The 25,033-nt window shown below is 47.1% G+C and overlaps 2 protein-coding genes across 2 annotated transcripts in view; one reads left to right on the forward strand and one right to left on the reverse strand.

Annotated features, from left to right (window-relative positions):
• Positions 1-404: 404 nt before the first annotated feature.
• On the forward strand, positions 405-19,061 carry agtpbp1 (ATP/GTP binding carboxypeptidase 1). Its single transcript, XM_028965344.1, has 26 exons — positions 405-635; positions 935-988; positions 3,088-3,218; positions 6,820-6,887; positions 7,219-7,282; positions 7,368-7,514; positions 8,017-8,148; positions 8,259-8,352; positions 8,751-8,788; positions 8,899-9,107; positions 9,668-9,845; positions 9,924-10,015; positions 10,134-10,250; positions 11,202-11,605; positions 11,684-11,767; positions 11,846-11,932; positions 12,030-12,178; positions 12,267-12,354; positions 12,518-12,662; positions 12,742-12,892; positions 12,965-13,145; positions 15,239-15,368; positions 15,470-15,601; positions 15,717-15,893; positions 16,209-16,363; positions 18,735-19,061. The coding sequence occupies exons 2-26, from the start codon at positions 957-959 to the stop codon at positions 18,859-18,861; spliced, it is 3,312 nt and encodes a 1,103-aa protein (XP_028821177.1). The 5' UTR covers positions 405-635; positions 935-956; the 3' UTR covers positions 18,862-19,061.
• Positions 19,062-23,721: 4,660 nt separating this feature from the next.
• ntrk2a (neurotrophic tyrosine kinase, receptor, type 2a) overlaps positions 23,722-25,033 on the reverse strand; it is a 6,624-nt gene continuing 5,312 nt past the window's right edge. Inside the window, exon 6 of the mRNA XM_028965337.1 lies at positions 23,722-24,674. Coding sequence (XP_028821170.1) covers positions 24,489-24,674 — 186 coding nt within the window. The 3' untranslated portion in view covers positions 23,722-24,488. The remainder of the gene's footprint in view (positions 24,675-25,033) is intronic.

Consider the following 25,033-nt stretch of genomic DNA (forward strand, 5'->3'; position numbering starts at 1 on the left):
ACAGCCCTCCCTGCAAAGCGCCGTCGCTTAAAAAAGACGTCACACAGCGCTTGCCGGCTGGGACGTGAGAAGAATAAATTCACGCTTTCTGTGACACATACATTTTTCTGTTTCCAGACAAATAATAGAGGATATAAATTTATTTGGGGGAAAAAAGTCATATGCAGGATCATACAGGCTAATAAAGACATAAAATGAAAGTATCCATTTTAAGGAGGCATCGCAGGATTGTTTAAGTGTTTCAAATGTAGTGCATTTGCACACAATATTGCTGTCTTTAGTCATTAATTAACAGAAAATATATAAAAATGTGTTCTACGAAAAGCGCTAGATTTGGCCTGCAATTCCCATGACCACTTTCGCGTCCCAGAGGCTCTAAAAACTACATTTCCCATGAACACTTGCCGATACTGGTCTCGTTTCACCTCTATGGTACCGGAGGCTGTTGTGGATCACAACATCGGGGTCGTCGCTGCCAAAATATGCAACTTTTCACGGCGTTACCCTGAAAGAGGGGAGATTACGCGAGTTTGTACGCTTTTTCAGGGGCTAATTTCACGTTGACATCGCTAATGTCGGAGACCTGAAGCCGCCTGTCCGAGCAGCTGTTCTGATGCCGGCTGCGTGGACTGAAGGTGCGTTTCGCTGCGTGGACACACGGTTATGAGAGACGTCGGTAGCGCCGGCTGGAACGTTCTGGAAATGCGAATGAATGACCAGGGAATGTGCGTGCATGTCGGGGCGAGGTCAGGCTGTGGCTGGTCAGCAGGGTGCGTCCTCCTGTCTGGGTGAAGATAAGTCTGGCTGCAGCAGCACTGATGGTTATGGGGCTATACACACACACACACACACAGGAACACACGGGCACAAACAGACACGCATACTAAGGAACACACACACACACACCGTGTTTGATGCTATTTTTTCTCTGCAGGTGTGAGTTGGTCTGTAGAGACATGAATAAACCCAAAATGGCACAGGAGAAGGGGTGAGTTTGGTTTTTATACATTTACATTTACAGCATTTACCAGACGCCCTTATCCTGAGCGACTTACAGTCAGTAGTTACAGGGACAGTCCCCCCCTGGAGACACTCGGGGTTAAGTGTCTTGCTCAGGGACACGATGGTAGTAAGTGGGGTTTGAACCTGGGTCTTCTGGTTCATAGGCGAGTGTGTTAACCACTAGGCTACTAGCGCCCTATACGCGCAAATATCACTGTACCTGTCAAGGAAATGTAAATGTTAGCCTGTGTAATAGAATAGAATATCTGCATACTGTTTTCTTTTCTAGTAGATTTACAGATCTGGTTTATATGTACAGTTCAGGCCAAAAGTTTGGACACCTTCTCATTCGATGTGTTTTCTTTATCTTCATGACTATTTACGTTGGTAGATTCTCACTGAGGCATCAAAACTATGAATGAACACATGTGGAGTTCTGTACTTAACAAAAAGTGGAGACCTGACCTCCACAGTCACCGGACCTGAACCCAATCCAGATGGTTTGGGGTGAGCTGGACCAACAAGTGCTAAACACCTCTGGTGTTGAACTCCTTCAAGACTGTTGGAGAAGCATTTCAGGTGACGACCTCTTGAAGCTCATCGAGAGAATGCCAAGAGTGTGTAAAGCAGTAACCAGAGCAAAGAAACTAGAATATAAAACATGTTTTCACTTATTTCACCTTTTTTTGTTAAGTACAGAACTCCACACGTGTTCATTCATAGTTTTGATGCCTTCAGTGAGAATCTACCAACGTAAATGGTCATGAAGATAAAGAAAACACGTTGAATGAGAAGGTGTCCAGACTTGTACTGTATATGTATAAAATGTCTGTGGGATGAATTGTCAGTTGCAGTTCCTGAACTTTCCTACATTTACCGTTTTTAGTTGAAAGTTTTCTACTGACCAGTACAACAGGGTAATAATTAACAGAGTAAACAGGAAACATGTAGAAAATATTACAAATTATTCAATTAATAAGAATACTGTTTTGAGCAATCGCTCTGATTATCAGATTATAATTATTGATTATTTAGTGGTGGCATATATAATGCGCCAGGGGCACATCAACATCCCAAATTAGATTTCTTGAATATATCAATTAGTGTGAATTCACACATACAGAGATTTTGAACAACTGAACAATTAAACAGCTTTAAACGGGTGCGTCCATAGTTTAAAGGCTATAAAATGAAATAAAAAGATCAGTACTTGGGTTTAGGGGGATGAGGAAGGATGACAAAGACAAAATGTAAAAAGCTTCGATAATGTTTTATTTTCAGATCCTGTAAATTGTTTCAACGGTTTCATTCTTTTGTTTTTGCGTTTGAACTGAAATGGGGGGATTCAGGATGTTTGCTGAGGTTTTAAGTGGCGTGAGGGTGAAGCTGCACGTGAAATAAGTGGGAAGATTGACGGGAGTGTCGGACACCACTCATGTTCTTTTAGGACACTAGAATACATAAATAGAATAAATGATAAAGTTCCCCCGGTGAGTTTAATTCAGACAAAACACCTGAAACCGGAACCAGTTGGCTAATTAACATTTCTAATACTGGACCATTTCCATCAGAACCTGAAGCTCGAGGAACGGGAATATAAACTGCTGGAACAGTGTCGTTGTCTCCTGGCGCAGGACCAGACTGTGAGCGTGTATGCTGGGACGGGGACTCCAGCCTTTTATGGCCTTATTCCCGGAGTCTGAGGCCAGATCAGCGTATCCTGGGCTCTCCACGACCTCTTATGGGGCGCTCAGTTGGCTTGATCTTCGTCTCTTAATGTCCCCTGTGTGGGTCTGGTCCCAGTGTTGAATATCTGGCTATTTCTGGACCATAGATCAAGACGTTACGGGTGGTTTGCTTACGCTTTCCTGTTGGGTACAAAGTGTGCCAGCCAGGAGCATGACCCCATGACCCCATGACCCCAGAGCTGGTCTAAAGCAACAGGAGTGAGATGTTCAATATACTGATCTGAGATCAGGACGTCCCCTGGGTTTAGGCCTCACTGTCTCTCTTTGGTGGCTGAAAACAAGTGGTGATCAATTGTTGTGTGTTGTGTGTGTGTGTGTGTGTGTGTGTGTACACCAGCGTTCCCAGCAGCTCCAGGGCTCTGATGCTGTTGGCTCAGCTGGAGAAGCTGAACGGGGAGACGTTACTGACTGATGCTGAAGCTCCTCGACAAATCAGCAACAAGATCCTCCATCTGATCCAGACCCAGGGTGGGTACACACACACACACACACACACACTCACTCTCACACCTACAGTCGGGCCAGCGATTGTGCAAGTTGTCCCACTTAACAAGATGAGAGAGGTTCTGTCCTTTTCATCACAGGTACACGTCAGCTGTGAAAGAATCTATTTGTGTACCGGTGCAGAGAACCGGTATTTGGTCAGTAGTACAAGTTACCGTGTCTGGCAATGACGACTCAAACGCTTCCTGTAGGAATTCACCAGGTTGGCTATTTTCATCCATTTTTCCATGCAGATCTTCTCAGGAGTTTTGGGGTGTCGCTGGGCTCAGATTCTCTGTTGTATGGGGGCGCTGGAGACTGGCTAGGTCGCTCCAGAACCTTGCAATGCTTTTTTCGTAGCCACGCCTTCATGCCCGAGAGGTGTGTTTGGGATTATAATAATAATATTAATGAATTTATTTATAATGCACAGATTCAAAAACAGATACCTGTTCACCAAAGTGCTGTACAGACGTAGTAATAATACTCTGATATAAAAAAGATAATAAATCAATAATAATAAGAGTAAACTCAATCTCAGAACGCCCGTGTGAAGGTTTTCCAACAAATCGGTCCAGGGTTAAGTGTCCGGAGCTATAGCTGCAAAGGACCAATCACCCCTGGATTTTAAGTGAGTTTGATGGATGGCCAGATGATCTCCAGGTCTTGGTTTTCTTTTGGAGTTCATCAGCTATGTAGGAAGGAGCCTGGCCATTTAGGGCTTTAAAGATAAAACGTGAATTCTTAATTCTAAAATCCACTTGGAGCCAGTGCAGGGACGCTAAAGCTGGTTTAAAATGATCTCTTGTCTTTGAGTTGGAGATGTTTCATGTTAGAGATAAGATCCAGCCATGTTTCATCTTCAGTGCTCTCACTGATGGAAGGAGGTTTTTGCCCAAAATCTCATGATACATGGCCCCATTCATCCTTTCCTTAATACAGCTCAGTCGTCCTGTCCCCAAAGCATAATGTTTCCACCACCATGCTTCACAGTGGGTTTGGTGTTCTTGGGATGCAACTCTGCATTCTTCCCCCACAAGTTCTATTTTGGTCTTATCTAACCACATGACCTTCTCCCAGTCCTCCTCCTTAGACAGGCCTGGACATGTGCTGGAGCTCCAGGCCGAGGGAGATTGTCAGGGATTCCAATATCTAAATATTACTGCAACAGATGATATCTTCTCACCAAGCAACTTGCCTGTTGTAGATGTGCTCGTCTCAGTCTTGTCCCTGGTGTCATTAGACATCTCTCTGGTCTTGTCCATGGTGGAGGTTGGAGTTTGACTGAGTGAAGGTCTGGACGGGCGTCTTTTATAGAGATAACCAGTTCAAACCGGCGCCATTAATACGAGTGAAGGACAGACGAGCTTCTTAAATAAGCAGTAAGAGGGCCAGAATTCTCGCTTGTTTGTAGGTGCTAAATATTTGTTTTCTTAATTATTAATACATACAATAAACAATATTATTATATAATAATACACAAATAAATGACACATAGTAATAAAAAAAATCCTCCAGTGTGTTTTCCTAGATTTTATTTTACATTCTGTCTCTCACAGTTGATGAAAACGGCAGCCCTTGCTCATCTTTTTAAGTGGGAAAACTTGCGGTGCCAAACATATACTGTTTTGCCCCGCCATACACACACACACACACACACACACACACACACTTCACCTGTCTCCTCCACTGATCACTGCTCTGGGAACAGCTGTATGCTCCGTATTCTCCGTAACTTGACCTGAATAAACAGCGCGACGTTCCGCACGAAACCCACCGCGCCGTTCCAGAGATCTGGAGGAAAAGTGTCCATTCTCTGTCCTGCCTGGTGCAGCTTGTGGGACGTGAAGCGTTGTGGGAGTGGTAACCGAGTGGGAGGTGGATGGAGGGTGTGAGTGGGCGTGGCGTGGGCGGAGTTTGTGATGCGGATTAGGCTCAGTGTGTGTTTGGGACGGAATTTCGCTGGAGCAGCGGGAGGAGGACGGACAGGGACAGTCAGGTGGCCCACAGCCCCGGTAAGAGACCTTAACAACACCCTCACTCACTGTATAGGGTTGTCAGAGGTAAAGCAGGCCAGGGAACTCTCTCCCTCTCTCTCTCTCTCTCTCTCTCTCTCTGTGTGTGTGTGTGTGTGTGTGAGAGTCCGGTCCGGGTCAACATGATTCGGCCGGAATGCTGTCCAGGTCACCCTGAGTTCTGCGGGACGACAGACGAAACCTGAGTGATGAGCTGAGCTGCCCTGTCACCCCGACATGTGACACGCTCATCTCTGTACAACTCAGGACACAGACGCACGTGCACACACACACACACACACACACACACACGCAGCTACCAAGCTCAGTAAAAACCGTGCACGGTGTTCGGAGGGAGTTCATTTCCAACGTCTGTGTGGACGAGGACGAAAATCACCAAAAATCGCTCTGATCTACTTGATTTGGTGGAATAGTCCGCAACGCGGGGACTATAGGATTCGTGTTGTGTGTAGTTTTGGTCCAGGACGGTTTGTGATGGACGTGTGTCGGGTTTACTGCTGTACGAGTGGTGATGGGAGTGAATTTGTCCTCTTTATTTATAGTAGAGCGGCTCGCGTGCCCCAGTGTGTGTGTGTGTGTGTGTGTGTGTGTGTGTGTACTCTTGTATTTATAGTTCACCCTCGTGTAACTGCTGACATCTCAACCCTCCACTTCCTCAGTTAACACGATTTAACATTCACAATATTCAAATCCTTCCATTACTCCATTCTGTTAATACAATTTCTTAACTCAATGATGACACGTCATTTTACAATTTATACAATTTGTTTCAATAAAACATGTACGTTTACAATCTGATTTAAATGTGCATGTATTTAGATTAGATATTTATTACAGTGTGCAATAAAACTCACCAGATGTTCCCTGGACATGATGAGGCATGATGGTTTTTAATTTATTAACACCGGTAGATTATTATTATAGTTATAGTTGTAAATATGGTACCAATGTTACAGAAAACACCAAAAGAAAAGAGAAAGAGGGATCGAGGAAGAGAGAGAAATGCCAGGAACCAGGCCCTAGAGAGACGGGGGACCCCCGAGACGAAAACTCTCTTTTATACTCCCAACAAGTTGCCACAGACCAACCAGGACTGTCCCTTGATGGCCCTGCCTTGTCCAAACAGATACAGGAGACAAGACTTTCTCGTCATGACGCGTCAGGCCATTTGCTGGAGCTTCTTAACTTTCAAACAGCAAAATTCACAAACTCAATATTATCAATATAATTTAATAATTTATGGCTATTGGCACCTATGGTCAGTCCACTTATCCACGTAGGACCTGGAGGACACCCAGCTTGTAAACTCCGCCCACACGAGCTCCCTAGACTAGATGTAAGTACACGTTGGCCCATAGTTGGAATCACACTTGACCCGTTGTGAGTAGATTTTGTGCGTCTGTGTGAGGGAGATAGCAGCCTGGCAGGTAACACACTCATCTAGGGACCACACGTCCACTTATTGTGTCCCCGAGTGAGTGTCTGCAGGGGGACTGTCCCTGTAACTTCAGATTGTCTGGTGAACGCTGTAACTGTGTGTGTCCCTACAGAGAAGACCAGGAAGGAGCTGATGACCAAGAGCTCCAGTGGAATGGAGGTGATTTTGGCGTCCCTGGAGGTGATTGTTACTTGTTACCTACATCATGACCAACCATACAAGTACACCTGTAGTACAACAGGGCTACCTGGCGGGTAAGAAGCTGTCTCGTAGTCAGAAGGTAGCCGGTTCGAGTCCCGAACCGCCAATGTGCCACTGAGGTCCCCACTCACTGCTCCCCGGGCGCCTGTCATGGTGTCCACTGCTCACCAAGGGTGACTGTTAAATACAGAGGACACGTTTCACCGTGTCACCGCGTGCTGTGCTGCAGTGTTTCAGTAAATCCCTATGTGTATATTTGCTGCTGGCACCTTGACTTTGTGGGTACAGTTGTGTGTTGTGCTTTGTGTAGAGAACACGGGACCTCCAGACCACCCTCAACATCCTGGGTATTCTCAGTGAACTGCTGACCGGGGGTAAGCATGCCGCTCTCTGATTGGTTAAGGATTAATTGTTGTGATCATGGTGTGTGTGTGTGTGTGTGTGTGTGTGTATATATAGGTACCGGCCGGGGTGTGTGTGTCCTCGTTAGTAAAGGTGGGACGGGCGTCCTGCTCCAACTGCTGTTGAGCTGCGGTAAAGAGACCCCACCCAACGAAGAACTGATGATGCAAATCCACTCCCTCCTGGCCAAAGTAGGACCCAAAGGTACAAACACACACCTACACACACACACACACACACACACACACACACTTACACCTACACCTACATGCATCTACACACACTCACACCTACACCCACACACACACATACACATACACATCTCCACACACGCCTACACACATCTACACACACACACACACACACACATACATGGAGGGCAGTGGTGGCCTAGCGGTTAAGGAAGTGGCCCCGTAATCAGAAGGTTGCCGGTTTGAATCCCGATCCGCCAAGGTGCCACTAAGGAAAGCACCGTCCCCAAACACTGCTCCCCGGGCGCAAATTTCACTGTGTGCACCGTGTGCTGTGCCGCTGTGTATCACATGTGACAATATTTATTTATTTTTTACATACACTTACACAAACACACACAGGTAATATATGTTTGAAAGCTTGGTCTGATGGTCTGGGTACTGGGTTAAGCTATTTAAACTCTGTGCGTGTGTGTGTGTGTGTGTGTGTGTGTGTGTGTGTGTGTGTTCTGCAGACAGGAAGTTTGGGGTGAAGGCTCGTCTAAGTGGTTCTATGAACGTAACCGTAAACGTTGTGAAGCAGAACAGCCACAACCCTCGGCTGCTGCTCCCCTGTCTACAGGTGCTGAGGCTGTATTCCTCCAACTGTGAGTCTCACACACACACGCGCCATTTTCCTGATTCCCCGTCACTAGATAGGTTTCCACTAGATACTTAACTCATTAACAGGTCTGGTGTGTGTGTGTGTGTTGTACAGCGGTGAACGCCATCTCGTTGGGTCAGAGTGGCGTGTTGGATCTCCTGTTTAAAGTCATTGGGCCGTACAGCAGGAAGAACACCAGCTCTCTCAAGTGAGGACCACTCATTTCTCAAACGGAGTATTAATATAATTATCTGTATTTGGCAGTAGTCACATGTCGCTGTTTTGCCAGATATCTGATTATTTAACCTCGAAATTGATCAAAAAATAATCAGTTTATTGAACCATATTAATAATAATAATACATTTTATTTCAGAGTGTCTTTCTAAAACCCAAGGTAACTTTACAGACTAAAAAATGCATAAATAAACCCATTTAAAATAGCAATGAAAATCTGTGTTTGAGTATCAATATTAAATAACGTACCAGCGTGCAGACAGCACTTAAAGCAGTGAAACGAGTGTAATGTAAGTGTGTGTGTGTGTGTGTGTGTGTGTGTGTGTGAGATGGAGACACAGAGACACTGACAGTTTTATGTCTTTTCTCAGAGTGGCACTGGACACGCTGGCAGCGCTGCTAAAATCCAGTGAGTCTGACTGGGGGCTTCTGGGTATTTACTACGGCGCGTTCTTTGCGTTGGTGCTCATGCCGTTTCTGTGGTGTGTGTGTGTGTGTGTGTGTGTGTGTGTGTGTCAGAGATGAATGCCCGGCGCTCTGTAGAGCGGAGGCACGTTTCTCTTCTGCTCGCCACGTACCTGGACTGGCATCGTAACGACTCGCGCCATCGACACATGCTGATACGCAAGGGCATCCTGGGGTGTCTGAAGAACTTGGCCAACATTAAGCTGGGCAGGAAGGCTTTCGTTGAGGCAGATGGCATGAGAATCCTGTACAACACCTCTGTGGTGAGAATTTACACACACCTGGAACAAAATATCAAAATTCTGTTCACTTTTAGTGCACTGACTCACCCATTAAATAACTCACGAGTCACGTATCTGAGCTCTCCGTTGAACCGAGTCCTTACTACACCATGTCTAAATTGCGGGGCAGTGGTGGCCTAGCGGTTAAGAAGGTTGCCGGTTCCAATCCCGATCCGCCAACATGCCACTGAGCAAAGCACCGTCCCCACACACTGCTCCCCGGGCGCCTGTCATGGTGCCCACTGCTCACTCAGGGTGATGGATAAATACAGAGGACAAATTTCACTGTGTGCACCGTGTGCTGTGCTGCTGTGTGCCCACTGCTCACTCAGGGTGATGGATAAATACAGAGGACAAATTTCACTGTGTGCACCGTGTGCTGTGCTGCTGTGTATCACGTGTGACAATCACTTAATCACTTTTTTTTTTATTTTTTTAAAAGAAAATGATCCCTCTAACACCTTTGTGTGGTGTAAACATGAAATTCATGGAAAACTAGAAAATCTTCTTCATCTTCTCTTGTGTGTGTGTCCGTGAAACAGGACTGTCTGCCCGTTAGGACCCTGGACCCTCTGGTGAACACATCCAGCCTCATCATGAGGAAGTGCTTTCCTAAAAACCGCCTGCCTCTGTCCACCATTAAGAGTGTGTACCAGCACGCTCTCCCCATGCTGCCAGCAGGGGGCACTGTGGCCCAGCTGTACAACCAGCCCCCAGGGGGTAGGGCCGCACAAAGTCGCAGTCACACACGCATGTAACACACCACTCACACGCTGACCGGCCATATCCTCTCCACAGTGGACGATGTGGCGGACGACAGCGATGACAACGAGGACGCTGAGCTGGACACTGACAATGACATGGAAAGTGAGCAGGAGCGTCACTCTCGGGTACAGTGACCACCATGTCCCACTGGAACCCAGTCACCTGCACGTGTCTGTAGCTGCAGCACCACACATGTGAGTTGCCTGTGTGAGACAGTGTCTCTGTGTCTCTGTCTTCTACTAGAATGATGACATTGAGACGGACATCAACAAACTACGACCCAAACCGGTTCAAACACGACCCTATGAGGAGCTGAAGATGTACGAACGTTTCTTCATTGAACTCTCTGAGGATTTTCAGGTAAAATCTCGAGCAGCTGCATGATGCACTAACTGCAACTTTGGTATATACATGGTGTTATATACGCCCGGTAAATATATACATGGTGTTATATACGCCCGGTAAATATATACATGGTGTTATATACGCCCGGTAAATATATGCATGGTGTTATATACGCTCGGTAAATATATACATGGTGTTATATACGCTCGGTAAATATATACATGGTGTTATATACGCCCGGTAAATATATGCATGGTGTTATATACGCCCGGTAAATATATACATGGTGTTATATACGCCCGGTAAATATATACATGGTGTTATATACGCCCGGTAAATATATACATGGTGTTATATACGCCCGGTAAATATATACATGGTGTTATATACGCCCGGTAAATATATGCATGGTGTTATATACGCCCGGTAAATATATGCATGGTGTTATATACGCCCGGTAAATATATGCATGGTGTTATATTCGCCCGGTAAATATACATGGTGTTATATACTTATGGTGTTATATGATTTTAATGAATTCTTTTGCTGTTCAAATTATACACATTCAAGCGACGTTGATTTTGTCGACATTGTATAGTTCATTGTTTTGTTTTGTTTTTGGCACATGTGTAGGCTTCTCATTAAAACTTGTGTTAATGAAAATATTCCTGCAAATGTTATCTATGTGATGATAATATTACAGTAACTAAATATCATGACCATGGTGTAACAAAGTATGAAACAACAACACACTCACACACACACACACACCAGCAGGTTGACCAACAACACACAGACAAACACAATTAGCATGATCAGCGGGGACGAGTCCAGGCACAGGTTAGAGGTGCGGAGTTCATGGGAAACTTGGAAATGATTGGATATGACTTTCTTGGGTCTGATCAGATGTTCTGAACCTTCAGGCCTTTTGTCCTTGAACGTGGCCGACATGTTGTTCTTCTGCAGTGTGGTCACCATGGAAAGTCAAAGGCCGACGTCACCTCCAAGCCTCTGAGTCCCGTCCTGATTCCCACTGGACAGGCCCCTCCCACTGTCCCAGAGACAGAGGGCATCAGCGTCACCCGAGTGGCACCCCAAGTGGCCGAAGCAGACCTGCCCGGATCCCTGAGCAGGCTAACGCTGGAGAGCAGCGCGGCAGGTGTGGAAGAGGGCGGGGCCGAGCAGGCAGTGCTGGAAGTGCCGGACACGGCGGCGCTGCTGCCGCTCCACGACCCCGACCTCTACATCGACATGACCAAGGTCACACACTCTGTGCCTCGCTACAGCGAAGTGGCCTACCCCGACTACTTCGGCCACGTGGCCCCCAGCAGCCCAGAGCCCATTCTGGATCGCGCCTATGGGGTTCAGAGGTGAGGGGTCACACACCTGGACACCGTCGCCTAATTACAAACTGCAGTCGCCGCAGCCTGGCTGTTCCTTCTCCGCAGGACCAAGATCTTCCAGGACATCGAGCGCCTCATCCACCCCAACGACATCCTGGATAAAGTGGTGTACGACCTGGATGTGGAGAGGTGACCGGCCGTGATGTGGTTTGGTAGATGATTGGTGGGATGGTTGTTGATGTGGGCGTGGCCCTTCTTCTTTCACAGCTGTCCGGCTATCGATGATGGAGAAGCCCTGAAGTTCAACTCTCAGTTTGAGTCCGGAAACCTGCGGAAGGCGATTCAAATCCGGAAGTGCGTCCTACGTCTCAAATTCCCTCTGGTTCCTGGTCAGCGTCGAACCTCTGTGTGTGTGTGTGTGTGTGTGTGTGTGTGTGTGTGTGTGTTTCAGGTTTGAGTACGACCTCATCCTGAACGCCGACATCAACAGTAACCACTACCACCAGTGGTTCTACTTCGAGGTGAGCGGCATGAGACTGGGCGTGGCCTACCGCTTCAACATCATCAACTGTGAGAAGGCCAACAGCCAGTTCAACTACGGTGAGCAGCACACATTTACAAATGTTCCCCTCACGTTTGACAGAAGTGACGTGGAAGTGACACCGTCACGGAAAATGTTGCTTCTCAGGCATGCAGGTGCTGATGTATTCGGTCCAGGACGCCATCGGCGGACGTCCACAGTGGGTTCGCACCGGCCAGGACATCTGCTACTACAAGTACGTCTGGAACTATCCAGTCTGGAGCCTGTTTAAACGGACACTGTAGTATATAGCAGTGTTATGGTGTAAACTTGTGAATGCGGGTGGATATGATGGAGCAGATATGGGAACTGGAATATGGCGATGGTCAGCGATGATTGACAGTTGAAGGATCCCTCAGGAACCATTTCTCTCGGAGCTCGATGGCGGCGGGGGGGCAGAAGGGGAAGTCGTACTACACCATGACCTTCACCGTCACCTTTCATCACCGCGACGACGTGTGCTACTTCACTTACCACTACCCCTACACCTACTCCACACTGAAGGTAAGGAGAACGGGCTCGTCTGGGCAGGGCGAACGAGGTCATGTGACCCCGGCGAACGGCTTCTGTGATTGGGCCGCAGATGCACCTGCGGAAGCTGGCGGAGAAGCGGGCAGAGGGCGTGTACCTGAGGGAGGACGCGCTGTGCGAGACGCTGGGTGGGAACAGCTGCCCCCTCCTCACCATCACCGCAGCGCCCGAGAGCAGCAAACACGAACACCTGAATCACCTGAGTGAGTGTCCAACACGCACAATCGCACACACACTCACAAAAACACTCATCAGTTGTGTGTGTGTGCACTCAGGGAACCGGCCTGTGGTGTTCCTGACCGCGAGGGTTCACCCGGGGGAGTCCAACTGCAGCTGGGTGATGAAGGGAACTCTGGAGTTCCTGACGGGTTCCTCAGCTTCCGCACAGACGCTGAGGGAGGCTTTCATCTTCAAAATTGTCCCCATGCTCAACCCCGATGGAGTCATCAATGGGAGGTAACACACACACACACACACACACTACATCATACCCATACAAACCGAGTTGGTGTAGTTCATGTGCAGGTATGCTAGTTAAATTCCAGACAATAAGCTACTTGTTCTCTTGCTTTGAGACCTGCGGCTTTTCTCTTTCGAGCAATAATAAAGTAAAGTAAAGTGAAGTGATTGTCACATGTGATACACAGCAGCACAGCACACAGTGCACACAGTGAAATTTGTCCTCTGCATTTAACCCATCACCTGAGTGAGCAGTGGGCAGCCATGACCGGCGCCCGGGGAGCAGTGTGTGGGGACGGTGCTTTTGCTCAGTGGCACCTCAGTGGCACCTTGGCGGATCGGGATTCGAACCGGCAACCTTCTGATTACGGGGCCGCTACCTTAACCGCTAGGCCACCACTGCCCCAGATAATCCACCGTTCGTACAGCAGCTACATTATCTCCGCAAGCCAGTGCTCCACTGTCATTTCCAACATTTATCCAGAGCGACTTACAGTCAGTAGTTACAGGGACAGTCCCCCCCTGGACACACTCAGGGTTAACGTAAAGCAGATCCATACGGGCGATTGCACCTAGCCATGAGGCTGTTCCTCGTTTCGACCAGCAGCGGAGAAACAGCATTGAGGTGGTCACCCCAGCTGGCGACAGGAATTACGTTCTGGCTGCACCCCCGAGTCTTCGTCTGGGAGGGGGGTTACTCTGAACGCGGGGTCTCTTCCAGACAGACTGACCTGGCGCACCTGCCTACGTCAGAGACTTTCCCCATCGAAAATGCAATGAATGCACAAGCTGGAGGATACCAGAGCAGCCCGAGGCACATGGAGCATTCCGAGTGTGTGTCCATGCTTGAAATTCTATTCCCGCTACCACAAGTCCTTGGTCTAGGGCCCCGGTCCATGGTGAGGGGGGGGCATGATTCAAGATTCAAAAGTGGTTTATTGTCAGTACATCAGTATACACAGTATATTATTTCACGAAGACCCCCTATAGGACAATCATAAAAGAAATTTTATTTTTATATATATATATATATATATATATACACACACACACACACACACACTATACTTAACTATACTAACTAAAACTTAAACACTGTACAAACTATAAAAGTAAGGTTGGCCTCAGCACAACGTAGTGTGGTGACTAGCTGGCAGAGCTACTGTTTGGACACAGGCTACCCATCCACGTCTGCCAGACGCGTCTTTTTTCTTTTTCTTTTGAGAGTGAGAGAAGGTAAAAGAATGAATATACCGGCTTAACAATAAGCTCGGCATCAATGACAGAAGTAATTGTGAACCTTCAGGCTGTTCAATTGCGATACTGAAAAAGACTACTTTAGTTCTGCAGTATGAATGTAGTCGCTGATATTACTGAATATAACATTTAAAAAATATAGATATTTCCTGTAACATCTTGCACCATTAATAACAGCGACACCTGTGGGGGCAGTGGTGGCCTAGCGGTTAAGGAAGCGGCCCTGTAATCAGAAGGTTGCCGGTTCGAATCCCGATCCGCCAAGGTGCCACTGAGCAAAGCACCGTCCCCACACACTGCTCCCCGGGCGCCTGTCATGGTGCCCACTGCTCACTCAGGGTGATGGTTAAATGCAGAGGACAAATTTCACTGTGTGCACCGTGTGCTGTGCTGCTGTGTATCACAAGTGACAATCACTTCACTTTCACTTATGTATGTACAACTTCCTTTAAAAAAAACAGTAGGTGCGGCATATAGTCCAGAATTTACAGGAGGTTGTTGCTGGTTACCTGGACGTTGGAGAGGAGGAACTAACTACCCACCCAGACCGTGTAATTTCACCCTGAAGAGACCCAGAAGATGAATTTAATGATGTTTTTATAAAAGGGGAGGAGCCTGAAGGCATGATTGACAGCTCTCACACACCTGATTATTCTTGATTCTGGAGTATTTAAACCGCTCCTCCCTTTCTCCTCCGCTTCCACATATCATGCAGACATCCGACCTCCACACACCACTAATTCGCACGCCACCAGCTTCATACACACATCTTACACACACACACACACACACACACACGTGTAAAACCCGCGCTGGTGTTCCTCCCTCTGCAGTCACCGCTGTTCCCTGAGTGGGGAGGACCTGAACAGACAGTGGCAGAACCCCAGCAGGGACCTCCACCCCACCATCTACCACACGAAAGGTCTGCTGCAGTACCTGTCTGCCCAGCAGAGGGCGCCACTGGTAAATGTCACCTGGTAACCACATGCTGTGTCCTGCCAGGGGTTATCGCTCTTTATGAATGAACTGTGTGTGTGTGTGTGTGTGTGTGTGTGTGCGCTCAGGTGTTTTGTGATTATCATGGTCACTCTCGTAAGAAGAACGTCTTCATGTACGGCTGCAGCGTGAAGGAGACGGTTTGGCAGACGGACATCAACACTACATCATACGAGCTGCAGGAGGATCTGGGTTACAGGGTACACACGCCTCCACACAACTCCTCATCTCCACACACCTCTCCACAGACATCCACACCGCTCCACACCTCCTCCCAGTGCAGTAGCAGGACCAGGCCGTGTCTCTGTCTGACAGACTCTGCCGAAGCTGCTGTCCCAGCTGGCCCCGGCGTTCAGCATGTCCAGCTGCAGCTTTGTGGTGGAGCGCAGCAAGGAGGCCACGGCGCGGGTGGTGGTGTGGAGGGAGATCGGGGTGCAGCGCAGCTACACCATGGAGAGCACGCTGTGCGGCTGCGACCAGGGCAAATACAAGGTGGGCGCGCACCGCATGATCTGAAGTGCATTAGAGAGGACACGCCCCCCACGTGATGATTTATACTCTCTTATACTAATTAAAAACAATCACAATATATAATAATTATTTTATTTTCATATTTGTCCACAGTATTTATCATCTTTTCATGACCAAACTGAGACTCTTTTATTTGAAACACTCGACTCCAAATTAATCGTTGGTGTGTGTGTGTGTTTTTTTTTGTTTTGTTTTTTTTAATATATATATATATATATATATGTGTGTGTGTGTGTGTGTGTGTGTGTGTGTGTGTGTGTGTGTGTGTGTTTGCAGGGACTACAGATCGGTACGCGCGAGCTGGAGGAGATGGGCGCGCAGCTGTGTGTTGCGTTGCTCCGCCTCCACCGCCTCACCTCCCCACTGGAGCTGCGAACACACACACACCTGCTGGAACACGAGCTGCCTGAGACGCGCTGCAACATCACCAGGTAAACTCACACACACACACTCACACACACTCATACAGCACGAACGGAAAGTAGCCGTTTGTTAAAAGCATACAAGTTCATTTTTTCCTCATTAATATACACACAACACCTCATATTTATTTATTTATTTTTTACCATTTTGCAGATTTATTAACAAAGAAAAATATCACATGGTCCTAAGTATTCAGACCCTCAGACCCTCTGCTCAGCAGATCCTCTGCCATTCCTCCTTGCTGATCCTCTCCATTTGTAGGTCTCTCCGGAGATGCTCAATCAGGTTAAATCAGGGCTCTGGCTGGGCCGTTCAAGTGACCGAGTAGTTGTGAAGCCACTCCTTCTTTATTTTAGCTCTGTGATTAAAGTCGTTGTCTTGTTGGAAGGTAAACCTTCCCAGTCCTGAGGTCCTGAGCACCCTGGAGAAGGTTTTAGTCCAGGATATTTCTGAACTTGGCCACGTTCATCTTCCCTTGATTGTCAGGTTCCCGCAGAAGCCAAACACCCCCACAGCATGATGCTGCCACCACCATGCTTCACCATGTTGGAACTGTATTGGACAAGTGATGAGCGGCGCCTGGTTTTCTCCACACATACCGCTTAGAATTATAGCCAAAAAGTTCTGTCTTGGTCTCATCATGTGTCTTCCACTGAGGAGAGACTTCTGCTGGGCCACTGCCATAAAACCCTGACTGGTGGAGGACTTTCTACGGACGGCCAGTTCTAGGAAGGGTTCTGGTCGTCCCAAAAGCCTTCCATTTAAGGATTATGGAGGCTACTGTGCTCTTAGGAACCCTAAGTGCAGCAGAATGTTTTTGTAACCTTGTCCAGATTCTGTCTCTGAGCTCTTCTGGCAGTTCCATGGTTCTCATTATGAGCTGTAAGGTCTTATATAGACTTTCCTAATCACGTCCAGTCAGTAGAATCAAACACAGCTGGACTCAAACGAAGGTGTAGAACCATCTCAAGGACGAGCAGAAGAAATGCACAGAACCCGAGTTCAATACATGAGCGTCACAGCAAAGGGTCTGAATACTTAGTACCATGTGATGTTTCAGTTCTGCAAAAGTGTCAGGAATTCTGTGTTGGTCTGTCAAGATGGGGTGCTGCGTGTACATTAATGAAGAAGAAATTAACTTAAATGAGTTTAGAAAATCGCTGCAATATAACAAAGAGTAAAAAATTAAAAGTCTGAATACTTTTCCGTACCCACTGTATGCAACATCACCAGGTAAACACACACACACACACAGTTATGTGTGAGGTTTGTGGTGAGATTAGTGTGTGTTGCAGTGCATGGTTGCAGAGACTGTGTGTGTGTGTGTGGTATAAGCCTTATGGGGTCGGAGGTCAGAGTGACTATGCTCCCCGTGTAACACCCATCATCATCATCATCATCATCACACACACATCATCTTCTAGAAGCCTCCTAGATTTTGTGTGTGTGTGTCTAATGGACAGTAATGGTGGAGTGTCCAGTCACTCGGGGATCTTAACACTTGACTTTAAGTAGCTGCCCCACTCCGATTGGCCTGATTATGGACTTTAATCGCCTGTCTGTCCTCCCATAATCCACTTCCAGTCTCTTTAGCGCCGTGAGGGGCGGGGCTGCGGGGGCGCGTCCCCCCCAGTCCCCCCAGGATCCAGTTTCTCCTCTGGAAGCCCATTAAAGCATTAAAAACCACTAAAGCCACTAAACCGCCAGAGCATGAAAACATGAGAGCATTTAACCGCTTAACAAGAAAGCTGTAAAGCCTTCATCATCATCATCATCATCATCTTCTTCACTCAATCAATCATCAGCAGTGCTCACTTAACCAGGGAGGAGAGAGAGCGAGCAGCAAACCGCACCCTCCCCTACATTACAAGGTGTAAAATCTGGGGGCGGGGCTTCAACCTGCCCACGTGGAGAGGAGCTCACCTTCTGATCTTCCTCGTGTTTTCGTCCGAATTAGCACTGCTATCTACTCTTAAATTGTAGTTTTGCATCTGCGGTGTCCGAGCCCGACGGAAGAGAAATAATCAGGTTCCACCTCCTCGGCATTCAAATGAACAGTTCCTTAAAACGTTAACAAAGCTCATCTTACTTTTACTACTTTACAAAGAGCGAATCACGCAGGAAGGGTCGGTACTACAGGCCGGGAGTCCTCGCCTCGACCGATTACAGAAGGCCATTAAGTATCGGTATCGGAATGTCCGTATCGTGTCTCTCGATATGCTCGTTTTTAATGTGTGAATATTTGCATGTAGATATTTGCCGCATTGGAGACACGCCCCCCCAAACTTCTCCGCCACCGTTGCCACTAAGAACCGTTCATCATTCAGTGCAGCATGAAGCTGTTCCGTGATGTAACCGGTTCCCCTGGTGACCCCACAGCCCCACCACACACGTCCTGGACGAAGACGAACCGGGTGACCTGGAGAAGGTGGACTACAGCGCCGAGAGCGACGACCCCGACGACGAGCAGAACGAGCAGCTGTCCGACCCCGACACGTTCGGCTGAACGCGCCCGCACACCCTAACACGGCACAGCTACTCGCCATCCCGTAACACACCGTAACACACCTGCCTCGGCGACAACCGCGCGAATATTCTATCCGGAGCGGATTTAATGCATTTCACGTGCTGCATGACACATGAATGTTGCCTTTATTTATTTATTTGTTGACCTGATTTATAAATGTGTGTGACCACCGTAACGTACGACTGGTGTCTGTGTGTTTTTACGCGATTTGATGACAACCTGCTGCTCTTCTCCTGGAAAGGTGGTGTTACACCCCCGACAGTGTGAAGTAGAAAAGGATTTTACACACATATACACACACACACACACACACACACAAACACACACAGTACAGGCCACAAGTCTGGACACCTTCCCCTTCAACGTGTATTCTTTATCTTCATGACCATTTACGTTGGTAGATTCTCACTGAAGGCATCAAAACTATGAATGAACACATGTGGAGTTCTGTACTCAACTCATGAAAATAAAGAAAACACATTGAGTGAGAAGCTGTTTGCCTGTACTGTGTGTGTGTGTGTGTGTGTGTGTGTGTGTGTCATCATCGTCATCTCAAATTAATCAGTCATAATAGACCACATTGTGGCTATGAGCACTGTGGTGATATCTGATGGTACAGCAGCACCTCATCTGATGGTGGGACTTTGATTTTTGGTTAATCATGAATTAATTCATGATAAGGCAGACTGGGGCAGCGGTGGCCTAGCGATTAAGGAAGTGGTCCCATAATTACAAGGTTGCTGGTTCGAATCCCGACCCGCAAAGTGCTACTGAGGTCCCTGGGTGCCTGTCATGGCTGCCCACTGCTCACCAAGGGTGATGGTTAAATACAGAGGACACATTTCACCGCGTGCCGTGCTGCAGTGTATCACAATGACAATCACTTCACTTTACTTTCTTTCCTGATCAGAATCAGGATCACGTTTATTGGTCGATTGTCTCCCAAGCACAGCAGTATAAAAAAAACAACAATATACAGAACGTTGTTCCTCAGGCCTCCATCAGGGGGCGCAGCTGGTGCAGCTGCATGGTCACACACTTCTCCTCGGGAGCTCATGCTCTCTTTGTGACCTTTGACCCTGGCCTGTCAATCAGCCGTTCTTTCAGTAGGCCGACGGAGGCGGAGCTCTGTGCAGCAGCAGAATGTTAATCCGGCTCTGGAATGCCAGCAAGTTCCAGGAAAGCCTCTCCATCTTCCCCTCCGCGCCTCTCCGGCCCCCTGTCTTTGCCGTTGCCATGGTGATCAGAAGAAGGAAGGAAACACAAAGAGCCTCTGCTTCCACAGGAAGTCCCTTTGAACAAGACCCCTAATTAACCCTGCATCTGAGCCCCTGATGCACACACACCAAGTCACCCCCTTTCCTTACAGAGATTCGCCCCCATTGGACCCCTGGAGTTTAGAGGTAAGTCGGAGGGCGATTGCCACCTGCTGACCACGCCCCCACGTCCGGGACACTCACCTGTTACCAGAACATCAGACCAGTTCTGAACACACAGGGGGCCCAAATCCCTGGACTGAAATTACGGGGTGACGGCATGCAAAACAACCGTCTTCTTCAATCATACAGAAAACCTGTGGTGATAGATTATTGATAGATAAATTACATTTATTATGTTCAGAATGATCTCTAATTGTGGATCTCCACTTTTAATCTGGAAACAAAGGAACAGCCCAGTTATAATAAAGCAAAGCGCATTAATCCAATATGTTGTTCTGATTTGATTCATTTTTAGTTTTGGTTAGTGTGACCAGGTTCACCTCTGACTTCAACCTTCCTAGTGGGGACCAGACAAAATGTCCCCAAAGTTTTTTGTACCATTAAAAACAACAATGTTTTACACAGCAAGTACTAGAACCCCACACACACACACACACACACACACACACACCATCTTGTTGTTTAGTGTTTCCAAGCGGCAGATGCAGCTGTGTGTAAGCCACTCACACACATTTTGGTCACTTAAGCTCATGCAGTATGAATGCACACCATGCACGAGGGGACAGATACAGACTCATCGCTAGTTCCTCAAGTCTTTTATGGATCAGTGAATTATTTATTTGTCTGAGTTATACAGCTATTGATTGATTACTTTTATAATGAATTATTTAGCTCTTGAAAGGCAGAGCGAGTGTGTGTGTGTGTGTGTGTTCTTGCAGTGATACTTATTCGCGATTGTATTTGTTTTTCTTGTCTCTCATTTCTAATCCGATCCACACCCGGCGGGTGACCTTTCACCCCGTGCACCCTGCGGTTGGCCTGTTTTACGGATGTAGTGGTCACGTGGAAGTAGCCGCTTAACAAGCATCATCTTTTGGCCTTTTTAACCCTGCGTGTGTGAGTGAGGTTGGGTGGGTGTAAGTAAGAAGCTGTGGCTGTTCCCACATTTTTAATAAAATGCCTGTAAAAGCTGGGATGGGTTTTGTGGTTTTGGTGCATTGACCACGGATTTCTGAGGCGTACACACACACACACACACACACCACCGCTGTAAATCTGCCGTGTGTACACGCAAATCTCAGCGTTTAAAAAGTGTGTGTGTGTGTGTGTGTGTGTGTATGTGTGTGGAGTAGAGAGCTTCTTTTATGAAAAATACATGAGTGACGACAGGAAAACACACAGATTCACAGACCCACTGACCCATTTTATCTTTTCCCTGACAAAAACACACACGCTTCACAGCTACAAATGATTGTGTGTGTTCATGCAGGAGTGTGTGCGTGTGTATTGATTGCTGCGCTGTGTGTGTGTGTGTTTGTGTCCTGGATGTTGGAGGCTTTTTAGCCAGCAGGTAATTAGTTAATGCATGATGTCAAAACAGCCCATCGATTCTATAATTGATCAGTTGACTAATTCGCTTTCTCTCTGGCCAGGAAACCACACACACACACACACACACACACACACACCCTCTCGATGTGTGCGGATCCTGTTGGACCTGCAGAAGTTGATGTTTCTCCAAATTCAGTTCAAAATAGGTTGTGTGTTATGCATATATACACTAGAAATTATAGATAGATAGAAGAATATAATGCCTTCTATAGTCACTATACGCATGTACAATGAGATTAAAAGTGCAGAGATATATGTAGAATATACAAATGAGGCAGTGGTGGCCTAGCGGTTAAGGAAGCGGCCCCGTAATCAGAAGGTTGCCGGTTCAAATTCCGATCCGCCAAGGTGACACTGAGCAAAGCACCGTCCCCACACACTACTCCCCGGGCGCCTGTCATGGCTGCCCACTGCTCACTCAGGGTGATGGGTTAAATGCAGAGGACAAATTTCACTGTGTGCACCGTGTGCTGCGCTGCTGTGTATCACAAGTGACAATCACTTCACTTTCAAATGAACACAATACAATGCGATAAGGGGCAGCGTTATATGCGTATGGGATGGTTTTATATACAGTGTATAATATATACAGTGTGTGTGGGTTACGTGTTATTGCACTTTTATTTCCCATCGTTTCCAAGTATTAACAGTAATGATGAGCATTTGTTGGACGGTGAGAATCATGTTATTGAACAGACATATATGCGTATTATGTCTTCGATTTGAAATATAAAGTTGCATGTTTTTTCTTTGCTTATTTGTAGAATCTTTTATAAATATGAACCTAAATGAATGACGTGACTTTTGAATAGTTTCTCATCGCCGTGCACCGTTGCTTTTGGTGTGTTGTGCACATAAAAAGTTGTATCGCAAGCGTAACTTCGCCTTTGGGCAGGAGCGTGTGTTCATGTTTCCACGCTTGCTTCTCGTTTTTCCAGACCTGGACATCGAATTCCACTCTTCTCCACGCAGCAGGAAGCCCGAGTGAAGCAGGAGGAATTCCTGAATCTTCAGCTTCTCAACATGAATGAGCTGAACAGCTCCAGCCCCTGTGTGTGTGTGTGTGTGTGTGTTTTATATGTGCACACAGACCTGAGTGCATGGAGAGTGTGTGGAGATTCCAGCTGATTCAGGCTGGGCTGTGTGTGTGTGTGTGTGTGTGTGTGTGTGTGAAGCACTTCTTGGTTCTCCAAGTCTCGGTTCCCCAGTCAGGCAGGAAAATACAAGCAACTGTGGAACCGGCCAAGTTGGTCTGCTTGATCGTTGGTTTTGTATTATATTAAGCCATGGCTCCTGTTTCTTCACCACCTTTTCCACTATTTATTCACATTTCTGGCTTTTACCAGACGGTATTTACAGGGACAGTCCCCCTGGAGACACTCAGGGTTAAGTGTCCTGCTCTTGTGGTCTTCTGGGTCATAGGCTACCTGGCTACTAAAACTCTGCACAATTTAGAGATGCATTAGAATTATGTTTCTATGAATATTTGATCAGTATTCGGTATTTCATCGCAATTCATCAGCATGTAAATATCGTTTAATCAACTTTTTTCCTCATGTTTTACACTGCAGGGTATACAGAGTCTTTATTAGCGGCGTAATCGATAATTAAACCCGACCGTTCTGCTGTGTGGTGTTTTTCCATACGGCCACGACCGTCTTCCCCACGAAACGTGGCGGTGTAAAATACAGCTCCAACATAGACTCTATATGGACTTTTAATGTGTGGATGCAGGAAGGAAGTGTGCTTGGGGGTCCAGTTGGTGGAGAATGAAAAGTTGGAATATTAGCACTTTCAGTGTTGTGTTACCTGACAACTGGCGTCAGAATGTCTTCATGATACTAAATCCTTTCTGTGTGAGAAAGGAGCTTTATATAACGTCTTCTGCCACGTTTGCCCCTACAGCCATGGACATATCTGATATTTGATATTTCTTATTTACCAGCAGGGGTGCAACTTCAGACTCACACTGACACACACACTCACACACACAAAGGAGGACCACCACTTCAGCGTAAAACGGCTCTAATGAATAAACTTTACAGCTGAATCAGCGTTACAGTGGAAATTACAGTTCACAAATGAAATGTTGCTGCGTAAGACCCCCGACTTGAAGCCCTTAACTCGTCTCGTATTCATTCAGAAAATTGAATTAAGATGCACAACATTCTGCAGACGTGTGGACGTCACCACTTGGTAACGTTAGCAGGTTAGCTGAGCTAATAAGGAATTTTGTTTAAAAAAATATTAAATAAAAAACGTTGACAGGAGGTCATCATGAAGCCACTGATATGTGAGCTGACAGCATGAGGAACCTGGGAAGAGTAACGCTAATATGCTAACTGTACCGTGAACGCTAAAGCTAAGCTAACACTACCGACGCTAGCGCTGCCTCCGAAGCTAATGCTAATACTCGTATACTGAACGCGGGATGCGGCGGGGCTTATAAAGTGAATTCTGCAACGTCATCATAAATAAATCAATATATACAACTCATATAATGACAAAAATAATGACATCTGGCTACATAAAACATTCGAGGCCCATAGATGAGAAATGATACTGGACGATTGTCACTGCCACCACCATCATCATCATCATCATCATCATCAGTGAGAAGTTGTAAGTGGAGTTGATGATGATGATGATGATGAATAAATGTGGACTCTCTAGACTCCTCCCACCATCAGAAGGTAACATGGGCGTCATCCACACCCCCACCCACACGGACGGGGGGATACAGGGTGGAGAAGAAGTTGGGGTGGCCTCTCCCTCTCAGCCCAGAATGTCCAGGTAGACAGGAGAAGCCTTGGCCAGGTTCAGCAGCAGGGTGTGAATCTCGCGGATGTTGAGTCTCATGTGAGGTTCCCTCTGCCAGCAGCCCAGCATGAGCTCGTAGACTTCGTTTGGACAGGTTCGCGGCCTCTGGAGGACACGGCCCTGCGTGATGCACTCGATCACCTGCAGGAACACACACACACGCTGCATTACCCTGGAGGACATCCGAAAGTGGAAGTAATTGTGAAGCGGCGCAGCACCCTGTGACACGGTGAATTGTGTCCTCCGTATGTAACCGTCCCCCTTATTGAGCAGTGGCCACCGTGACAGGCGCCCTCAGGCCGTATCAGACATGAACATAAAAAGGCATCACAGCGTTCATATTTCCACAATCAGAAACGGACCTCCTACACAGCAAACTATCTTCTGTACTGCAGGGTCTGTTAAAGCCCATTGGGACGGACGGTGATTATGGGCTGGATAAGTTACTTTACTTTACTTTACTTTAATTAGCAGACGCTTTTATCCAAAGCGACTTACAA

This window comes from Denticeps clupeoides, unplaced genomic scaffold, assembly GCF_900700375.1.
Source record: "Denticeps clupeoides unplaced genomic scaffold, fDenClu1.1, whole genome shotgun sequence".
In the NCBI taxonomy this organism is placed as follows: domain Eukaryota; kingdom Metazoa; phylum Chordata; class Actinopteri; order Clupeiformes; family Denticipitidae; genus Denticeps; species Denticeps clupeoides.